The sequence below is a fragment of the Trachurus japonicus genome, chromosome 18 (genome assembly GCF_045865225.1).
Source record: "Trachurus japonicus isolate A0001 chromosome 18, Traja_1.0".
In the NCBI taxonomy this organism is placed as follows: domain Eukaryota; kingdom Metazoa; phylum Chordata; class Actinopteri; order Carangiformes; family Carangidae; genus Trachurus; species Trachurus japonicus.
The window spans coordinates 18,714,068-18,725,136 of NC_140924.1; the positions used below are offsets into that span (position 1 = coordinate 18,714,068).

The 11,069-nt window shown below is 42.2% G+C and overlaps 1 protein-coding gene across 1 annotated transcript; it reads right to left on the minus strand.

Annotated features, from left to right (window-relative positions):
* Positions 1-871: 871 nt before the first annotated feature.
* On the minus strand, positions 872-2,425 carry LOC146969166 (uncharacterized; the record flags this gene model as incomplete). The annotated part of the gene is made up of 2 exons (XM_085759355.1): positions 1,870-2,425; positions 872-1,419 (listed from the first exon to the last, which is right to left on the minus strand). Coding segments are annotated over exons 1-2 (768 nt in total), but the record flags the coding sequence as incomplete, so codon positions are not given.
* Positions 2,426-11,069: the final 8,644 nt, after the last annotated feature.

Genomic DNA, 11,069 nt, shown 5'->3' on the forward strand with positions numbered 1-11,069 from the left:
TAAACTGAGACAATTGCTGGATGGATCCCATGAGTGTGAAATTGGTTTTAATGCTCTAATACCATTTTATATCATAGTCAGTGAGATGACGGTGATGATTCCTCATGGTGCAGGTGATCAAGTGTTGGAGAGCTGCAGAGACAGAGAGAACAGATAAAGACAGGTATGAATATACAGTCGATAAAATACAGTATGAGAGAAAAACATGTGTCTTGAGGGAATCATGAGTCTGTCTGTAGTTATATCTGAACAGATAAACAGACTTAGACAAGACTACAGAACATTTAATATATTTGTCCCTACGCTATTATGCTATTTAATAATCTTCAGAGGAGAGTTACAGCGATCATAAAGTGAGGAACATTTAAAAGCTCATAGGTTTCTAAGAAACAAATAAAGACATCAAATTATATGTTTCATTTTGTTGATACTGTTGTATAGTATGAAAAGATTTGACCGGATGCTGTATGTTTGTACACATTTGTATCATTTTGCAAACTTTTTTGTTGTTATTTGTTCTTGTATGACTTTTTATAACATGAAAATGTAATAAAGATATTGTTAAAAAGTTAATAACGACATTGATAACAGCTGAATTTTCACAATAAAAAAACACACTATAAGTCCTTGATCTCACTTACTCATGTTGACTTCGCTATTTATCTTCTGGGAAGTCGCTGGGAACCTCGTCTTCTGGGAAGTCGCTGGGAACCTCTTCTTCTGGGAAGTCGCTGGGAACCTCTTCTTCTGGGAAGTCGCTGGGAACCTCTTCTTCTGGGATGTCGCTGGGAACCTCTTCTTCTGGGAAGTCGCTGGGAACCTCTTCTTCTGGGATGTCGCTGGGAACCTCGTCTTCTGGGAAGTCGCTGGGAACCTCGTCTTCTGGGAAGTCGCTGGGAGCCTCGTCTTCTGGGAACTCACTGGGAACCTCTTCTTCTGGGAACTCACTTGGAATCTCTTCTTCTGGGATGTCGCTTGGAATCTCTTCTTCTGGGATGTCGCTGGGAATCTCTTCGTCTGGGATGTCGCTGGGAATCTCTTCTTCTGGGATGTCGCTGGGAATCTCGCCCTCTGTGACACTCTCCCCAAACACCTCGTCTTCCATGGCCTTCTCCCTGAGGAACTCGTCTTCGAGAGCGCTCTCTAGGAGCATTTCCGTGAGGTCCTCGTCTTCAAGGGCGCTCTCGATGAGCACTTCCGCGACCTCCTCATCTCCCAAAACATGATCCATGAGCAGCCTTTCTTCCAGAGTTTCGTCATCGAACACTTCATCTTCAAAAGCCTTCTTCTTCAGAAACTCGTTCTCTAAGTCCTTCGCGTTGATTGTTCCATTGGCCTTCGCCTTTTTAATCAGGGCTTCTAGTTCAGACTCACTCTTCAACCCATCAACATCAATATCCTGGAAACTAGTTGACTGGACTGTGGAAGTTAGAAAGACATCATCCATCAATAAAAAACCTGTTCATGGAAGAACTTAGGGAATATTGTAATTGTACAGATGTAAACAGCAGGCACTAAAACAGATACAACACATGGCTCAAACCACATCACATTTGATCATCTAGTTACCAGGGACTGGCGCAGTCGTGAATTCTCCTGTCGCCGGCTCAGTCGTGAATTCTGGCTCAGTCGTGAATGCTGGCTCAGTCGTGAATTCTCCTGTCGCCGGCTCAGTCGTGAATTCTGGCTCAGTCGTGAATGCTGGCTCAGTCGTGAATTCTGGCTCAGTCGTGAATTCTCCTGTCGCCGGCTCAGTCGTGAATGCTGGCTCAGTCGTGAATGCTGGCTCAGTCGTGAATTCTACTGTCGCTGGCTCAGTCGTCTCTTGTGCTGTCGTTGGCCCGGTCGTCGGCCCGGTCGTCGGCTCACTCACTACTGTCGTTGGCGGTGGCACAGTCGTGAATACTAGTGTCAATGCCGCAGTCTTGTTTCGTGCTGGCGCTGCATCGATTGCAGCCACAAGAGCAAGGACCAGGAGTATAATTTGGATCCTCATTTTCTGAAAGAAAACATAAAAAGCTTTCAGACATACCATCAAATGCTCTTTGAGTATGAAGTGGCCGATGCAGGTGGATGTGTGCTGGGACATAAAGGCGCTGTACTCACCTTTAGTTCACAGCAGCCGACCGATGTCTTCAACTGGAACCAGGAGCTTTCTGATCGTCCCACTGATGCTCTTCTAATATTTGTAACTTTCCGTCGAGGGGACTGGTTCACAGTGTTTGTATTGTGACTACACCATCGCAGCTCGTCCAATGAGGAGCTTTCGTCTGTTTACTAGTTTGCGACAAACAACGCTCCAGGGCATATGGTATAGCCACCTACAGGCGGAGGCACTGACTAAATACCTGTACTGTATGTTCTTGTCCCTATTGTTTAACACTGAGCAGCCTTCAATCATTTATTGCACTTCCAGGAATTTGATTTGAATGTTTTAACTTATTTCATTGCTATATTCATAAAGTTTCAATCTGTACCTCATTGAAAGAAACTAAGTGTCAACTGAATGACAATATTAGGTTGTGCTGGGTGGAGCCCACCTCCTGGCATCTGAGCAGCACCCTGCTGGAGCTCAGGTTCACGTCCTTCATCATCAGTGTTACCTGCTCCAACACCCACAAGCCTTAAATCTTCCTCTGTGAGACACTGTCTCTCTCACAAAACAAACGGAGGATGTAGACCTCTTCATCTTTGTCTTTATTAAATGTTTATACAGTAAAATCATCCTGAAACAGTTGTACAGTATGTTCTTATTTTCAGCTCAAGTCACAACATGGTTTCTTCTGGAGAATCACATTATTTTGTTTTGGAAAATCACCTTATTTAATTAAATATTTGCAGTATAAAGGCATATTATCTTGATTTTCTTTATGATGCTGCTGGTGTTATATGTACTGTTTAGTAAAACCACGATCACACAAGAGATTAGCGTCCTGACTTTAAGATGCTTAAAGTCAAATATTTGTTTTTTAACTCTCACTCTAATTTGGTAAATGCCTCCAGGCTGAAGCAACAGGGCTGATGAACCTGCTGAGTCAGACGTGAGCAATGACGATGATGACGATGATGATGGTGGTAATGTGGCTGCTGTGAACTATAGGAATATTGACCATTATTGAAATGATTAATTTTCAGTTTTTATGTGATTTGTTGTGATAGCTTTTACTAATCAGCTCTCTTAGACAGTTAACTTAGATCATAGCGGCAGATTTACATTTTAAAGTCTGAGTAACTCTTGAAACAATAGGTTTGATTCCACTCCGCCAGACACAGGCAGGACTCTTATTCACTGAACTTCACTGTGCATATTGTCCTTTGAACTATTGATTACAGGTACTTAAAATAAACACTCCATCAGACGCCGAGACGCGGAGGCTCATGCTACGTGTCCGTGGTAAAATGTCAACATCCTGACCGGCGGCTAATGATCAGGAAACAGAAGAAAGACTGTTCCTGTGATGAAGTGTAGAGGTGCAGTAGTTTGTGCTCGTCCTACACGTATGAACAAGTGAGACTAAGCTTGGATTAGTCAAATGACTGAACTCACTTTAAAGGTTAGACGACTTTAGAATAAACACTTTCATTAACCTTCATAAGAAGCTGCCACATCGGCTCCTACTGTATAAACTGACTGAATAATACATAGCAGATATATGTATATATATATTTAAATGATATCGTTGTGTATTCAGTCCGACAGCTGCCGGATGAACAAGCATTTAACTCTCCCTCAGCTGACAGGAGGCCCTGAGATGAGCTAACATCTAAATTCTCCCCGGTTCCTCGTTTTATGTTTAAATCCAATTTAAGCAGCTTGAAGATACGCTCCCTGACTTTATTATGATATCCACTGAAAATGAGATGTGCAGGTGCTGTAATAAATCCTGGGATTATAACAACAAGCAAATATTGAGGGTAGTACTGTACCTGATTTCAGGATTTGAGAGTTGCTTTGAAAAAATTGAAGCTTCTATGGCTGATTTTTATCTTTAAGGTGATAATATGTGTAGTTTAAATAAGATTTCATCATCTGTTATTCTTCTTTAACACCTGTAGTCTCAGTAAGGATAAACTTGGAGTTATTATTAAAGTATAGCAGGTGTAGAAATGAAATTAAAGGGGTTAGCTACAAATTTAATTTCTCCCGGCCAGTAGGTGTCGCACTCACACTCACCCGCTCTTGCTAGCCAAATACTGGAGCGGCTAGTAGCTAAAGATTAGCTAACGCCAACCGTATTTAACGAGCCAGTGTTGTCAGCGGACTGGAAACACATCTGAATCATTTCACACTAACTCATCTGCAGATGAACCCAACAAACCCGCAGCATCACGCCTGCACCGGCTGACCGTTACTTAACATTAGCACGCTGCCATTTCTCCCTGAGCTCCGCCTCACGTGACGTGCCGCAGAGATAATTCCATGTCAACGTAACCAGATGTAAATATTTATATATTTTGGACCCGTCAAAATTCATTTATTTATTAACAATTATTATTATTATTATTATTTTTATTTTATGGGCGTTTTTGCCTTTATTTGATAGTACATAGTGAGATAGACAGGAAAGGGGGAGGCAGAGAGAGGGGGAATGACACGCAGGAAAGGGCCGCCCGACGCGGGACCCGAACGGACCCGGACGCCTGCGTTGAGGACTGCAGCCTCCACATGGGGCGGCCGCCTTAACCACTGCGCCACGCACCGCCCCAATTAAAGCAGAAGTAAGCGATCAGGTCGTTTTGGCTAACTTCTTGTCAGACGATGGAGTTAGCAGTCCCCGCCCTCGTCCCTACGTCACCACATTCACACGCGTCCCTTGGCTGCACACACAGAGAGGACCGCCCCTTTATGGCGTTCTCTCTCCTCATTGGATAAAGGTTGTAGGATACACTAAAAACATGCCAGCTAGCCTGATCCTCCAGTCAGTGCCCCTGACCAAAGGCACTGGCTCATAATCTGGAGTTGGTCCCCGGGCGCTGCACTGTGGCTGCCCACTGCTCCTCAGGGATGGGTTAAATGCAGAGAAAGAATTTCACTGTACTAGCTGTATATGTGACAAATAAAGTACCTTTACAAGGAAAGTTTTCTCCTCGGCTTACAGCAGAGCAGAGTGACTGACAGACCCGTGTTTCAGACCAAACACTCCATAAGTGATTGCTGTCGGAAGATATAACTATTTAAGACTTATATTAACACAAACATTCCGCTTACTTCTGCTTTAACAATTATTTCTATACTAAAAATGTTTTTTCAGTAAAATTAATACTTTTATTCTGCACTCCTCTAGACGTTATGTGGATGTGAAAAATGTATCGTTTTGATGAAAAAGTTGTAGCTATAATCTTTAAAACTACTGATTTATATCTCACTGTGTTTTTCAACATTATTTATTTTCTGTTTCGCCTTCTTTTCTTCTTCACTTGATATGTTCCTCCATTGTTGCATAATGTGACAAGCGTGCTACCTTTTTCTAGAAAGTCAAAAACCAAGCTTTCCCACTTTGCTTTTTTTTTGTTGGGATATTTGCTTTTCAACTGTCAGCCCACTTTGCCTGAGCCCCTGAGGGTCACTCTGCTTTGGCTGATGAGGAAGCAGAAAAACAATGTTTACTCGAGTTCCTGTTAAATACATATAGTTGGTCTTTGGGACCACAGCAGCATTCAATTAAATATTTCCATGTGTTTTGTGAGTCAGTTGACAAACAACGGCCCGGGGCTCCTGACACAGTGTGGATGATCGGTTTTTAAATGTTGTCTCAGCTAAAGCTCAAATATCCAACTACTGCTGCACGTTTACAACAGTGGTGTAATGGTGCAGGCCAGGGCTCATGAGTTAGTTTAATTCCTTTTTAGCTACTTAAGAATATATTTGATTTATGTTACATGTGTGGGTGAGCTGTTTATGTATATAGGCTACTCATTTGGCAAAAAATGACTCATTCTGACTCATTTGTGGTTAAATGAAAGTTGTGTTGCCGTAGGAAACACACGTCACAACCCATTTCTGTAAAACTGGCATCATTTACATCTGTGAACACACCTGCTTTTGAGTTAAATCGTCTTAAAGGTTTGATGTAAACATGAAAAAGCTTTTGTCTGACCAAATATTAGAGCAATACATCAGTTATTTAAATGAGTGCCATGCAGGGAAAGTGAGTCCAAGCTAATTTCCGTCAGTATGATAAATACTAATACTAATCAACCTTTAGTCCCACAATGTACAGCCTACCCATGACAGGATACAGAAGCTTAGTCAGTTAATTTCTTCCATATGTAGGCTAGTTGTTTTCAATGAAATATTATGTATTCTTCTATGTTAAATAACTCCAGCACTGTAATGAAAAACATTGCTGCATCGGTTTTAGCTGATATTGAAAGGTGTTACCAAAGGTGTTTTAGTCTTGGATTGAATAACAACAGCCTCAGTGTTTCCCCCAACAAAGACACCACCACCTCTCTAACACACAAACCCTTGTTTGCCTTATACCTGCTGCTCCAGCTCAAAACCAAAGAGTCTCATCAGCATGAAGCTGATCAACGCCCACAGGGATATTAAGGGATTTTAGCAAACAATGTCTTAGACATATTAAAATTAGCCCCCGATGTCTCGTTTTCAACAACAAAAATTTAATTAAACCCATTAAAATCATCTGATCTTAACACCCAAGTACATCACTTTAGTCTTGAACATGAAGCATCTTCTTTTAATGAAGTAATGAACTGAGAAATATATATGAAATAAATATATGAGTATAGATATGTTTATAAGTAACTGGATTAGCCTTTTTAAAAAGAATATATATAGTATATCTTCACTTTCATACTGTGACATCGTCTCTGATCAGTTGTTGTGTCGCTGTCGATTGATCGTCCTCTTGAATTCAACTCAATCTAATTTCACCGTCGATGCGTCCCACCCCAAGGTCAAGAAACCTCTCGTCCCCGCAACAACGAGACGCATTCATGAAACATCTAAAGGTCAACATCATCCATAAAAACGAGGTCAAAGGAAGTTCCCTCCCATTAGTCACAGCTGCTCTCAGGCAGCTTCGTAAATGTGCTTCACAGGGAAAATCTTAACCATGAACGACAGAGCCTTGTGGGAAAATAACTAATGGTGAGATTAAAACAACAACGACAACAAACATTTAATGACTATGGCCACAGATCTAACATCTCAGACTTCAAACTCGCTCTCTGCCCTTGTGTGTTTGACCTGCGACCACAAGAGGGAGACAGGCCTCTGAAGAACGTCAGGACTCTCACACACAAACACACACACACACACACACACACTGAATCTCTTGCGCATCTGAATCAGTGCAACCAAGTTGAAATAACATTACAACACTGATTGAAAGCCTTTGCTACCTCATTTCTAAACCAGAAATGATCTTATATTATTACATTTTGCCTGTAATTAATAAAAAGACACTCAAATGATTACACACAGTCTTTTTCTAATCTTCTGTGTATCTATGAGTCTAGTTAAATATCACACAAAAGTATAAAGAACAGTGAAAACGTGTGTGAATTCAGTTCTGGAGGAAGTATTTTTACTGTCACTGCATGCACTTTCCGTTTTCTTCTACTTTTGTATTCTGTATAAAAAACAAACGATCGGTTTTTGAAGGTTAGCAGTAGTACGACATATACGTGTAGCTGCTACAACAAGGGAGGGAGAGGAGAACCGACCTGGCGCACAACGATGAAACACTGGTGGGAAACGCAGCGAGGCTTCAAACTTCCTGAGCCGGAGCCCTGCTGGGCCGCCTGGTCGCTGAAAAGGGGTCAGAGGTCGCAGCAGGAGGACTGGCGGTGGCACGGTGTGACCTTTTGAGGGGGGGTGGGGGTGGGGCTGGCTGGGGCTTCTTAGCTGCAGGGAAACACAAAGTGCTAGAGGTCACATTCAAGATTATTGGAACAATATGTGTGGGGCCTCTGTGTTGAGTGGAGCTGTGACGGAGACACTGAGACACACTCGGTATTTGGAGACTAATTAGTTTTTAGTAGTTTTTTCTTTTATTATTATTATTTATAGCCATGCCAGACATGTGACTATAACAGGGTAGTGGCATTTACTCATTTACTCTTTGATCCAGGCTGGAATATCTGTACAGGGATTAGATATATACCAATGGTAATTATACATACATACATACATAGAGGCTTATGTAGGTTTTTTTTTATTGTTGTCACTTTGATTTGTTTTTGCCTCTTTATTTTATAACAACTGTGCATTGGAGTGTTTTATACATGTTATTTCATTTAGAATGATGATTTATACCTATTATAATACAGTTATAATATAATATAGTACATTTTTGTTGACTTGTCTTTAAATGTATGTTTAGTAAGACTAGACTCTAGAGCACAGCTAATAATAATAAATAAATAAACATAGATAAGTGTTGTAGAAAATAAAAGTATACAGTATGGGAATGACACAGCTTTATTCATTATTATTCAGTGAGGTCTGATGGTGTAGAACCAGGGTTGAAAAGCTAAGAGGGGAAATGACCTAAGACCTCTGACTAGACAAAAAAAAAAGAAGTCACCATTTTGGTTTGTGTGGTCGTGTTTGCATTTAATTTTCCCTGAAAAGAACATCAAGATGACGACGACGATGATGTGGTTTTTCATGGGGCTGGAAACCAAACACGCACGTTCCTTTACATCTGAGGAGTAAGAGTTGCAGCCTGCAGGCGTCTCTGTGGCACCACAGTGCTCCATTCAAGGTCTGGTTGTGTGAAAAAACTGCAGCTCCTTCAGTTTGGACAATGTTTATATAAACTTTGAATACATGAATGAGTTACAAATCGTCAAAAAGGGTGTTTTAAAAGACTTCTATGTCCACGTTTTGTGATGTAACAATTTGGCTTTTAACGTCTAAATTCATGGTGCATTTTCCAGCAGACAGTATAGGTATTGTTGCTGGCGACATGGTGTTTCAGGCATTTTAACTACACCATTAAAATTGCATTCGCACTCGCTTCAGACACAAACAGCCCAAAGTTGAGAGTGTGCTCATCGGGCTTCTTTTTTTTTTTTTATAGGGCACAGAGTTCAAAGCTGCATTGCTCTTCTCATTTAACATGTGACGAGCATCCAGCTCCGTGACCTCCAACTTTGTTTTACTCCACTGGGGGGCTGCTTTTATGTTTTCGCTGAGTCTCCTTCATGAAAACACTGAATCATATCATGTGACTGCAGCTACAGTCGGCATGTGCAGCCTCAGTTTGTATTGTGCTGTTCTCCCTGTGAACACACGTGTCATTTATGTCGTTGTAAACAACAACCACAAGGTTTATTTTACTAAAACTGGCCGAGTATTTATTCACCACATTACGAAAATGTGTTTTCTTCCCCCTCTGTGGCTGTTGCTGTATGTTATAATATCCTCACTGTGGTTCAAATTGAACTTGGCTGATCTTGTGCTGACGTGAGAGTGAAACATTTGGTGATAACACGGTATTAGTGTGTGCCTGGAGGAGGATCTGAACAATCGACCAGCTGACTGAAGAAAAAGAGACGGCAAACTGTAACCTCACATGGCTAAACATGTTATACAACCTCTTTCTGTGAAAAGGAAATACTATAGAAGGTGAAACTGATCAAATGCTTTTCATAAAAATGATGTTTTCTCATCTTTTATTAATGTTCTTGAGAATCACAACAACATCTACAAAGACTGATTCAAACTATGATGGATCAGTGTTTGTCCTGTTGTGTTTTCTGCTCCATTGATGCTGAGAAAATAACATTTACATTTCCAGATAAGATGGATATAATGAATATCATATACTGTGGCAGGGAGAATAGTTTCATCCTCGAAGAAAGTTGATGTTTTTGCAACTTTTGATGTTTGCCGTTTCATGGTTGCGACATCACCGACTGCACTTGAAGGCAGCACAGCCAGGAGTCAACCCGAGGAGCCGCACTGCGCATGCGCGGAGCATCCTCCACCCGGTCGGCGTGGTGAGAGACCCGCTGCAGAGCAGGTGCTGCTGCTGATGCGTAGAAATCCATCTTTCTACCGCATTTTTGTGGAGCAAATGCCAGAATATGTGCAGACTTTTTTTTTTTTTTGGACTCTGCAGGTTATCTGCCTGCCCTCCTTCTTCTCCTCCTCCTCCTCCTCCTGGCGGCTCCATGGGTGGGAGGAAGAGGGGGGATGAGGAGGAGGAGGACACCTTAAGTAGGAGGGAGTGGGGGTGGATGAAGCCTTATCAATAGCAGGTTGCCTCTGATGATCCAGTTCAAACTAGTTCTGCTTTACATATGCGACTGTGGCTGCGCGAGGCTCCTCACTTCCACAAAGAGACTTCGAGCCTCAACACATTTCCATTTGTTGTCCGGGGCAACAGTGAAGATATTTCCCACTAATTTTCTTAATTAAACTTCCAAAGAAAAGTGTACAGCATATTCAATCTGCTGTTTAGGAGCCTATTGCATTTTAAATATGGATATAAAACATGTCCATAAACTGCAACTGTCAACTAAGCCTTCATTTCCTAATTATAATTATATTGAATATGTCAAAATAAAAGCACAAGTAAGTAACGGAAGCACTTGTGTTCATGAAAGCTTATGATGATGATAATAATAGCAGCCACGGTTAATTACAGGGAGTGTCGAGGGACAACAAAGAACCGGCTTGAGCATCATCATCACCACCGCCACAGCCGCGCGTAAAAGCCGGTTTGTCGCCGCCGCCGCCGCCGCCGCTCAGTGTGAGAGAGAGTGCGCGTGGTGGGGGTGTCAGTCGGCGGCTGATGGGAGGTTTCAGAAGTGCGGTATAATGCGAGATGTAATCTCCATGTTAGGAGTGATGTATGACAGGGGCAGGGTGACAAAGCGAAGAGGGGAAGCCGTGGAGGAATCACTGCAGTGCAGCAGCAGCAGCAGCAGCAGCAGCAGCAGCAGCAGCAGCAGCAGCAGCAGCAGCAGCAGCAGAGCTGTCAGTCACACGGAGGCAGGACACAGCAGCAGACCCCACGGTGGGCGACACCACACCGACCACCGACCACCGGCCGCTCAAACATCAGAACAAGTCTCACATCTGGGTCTTT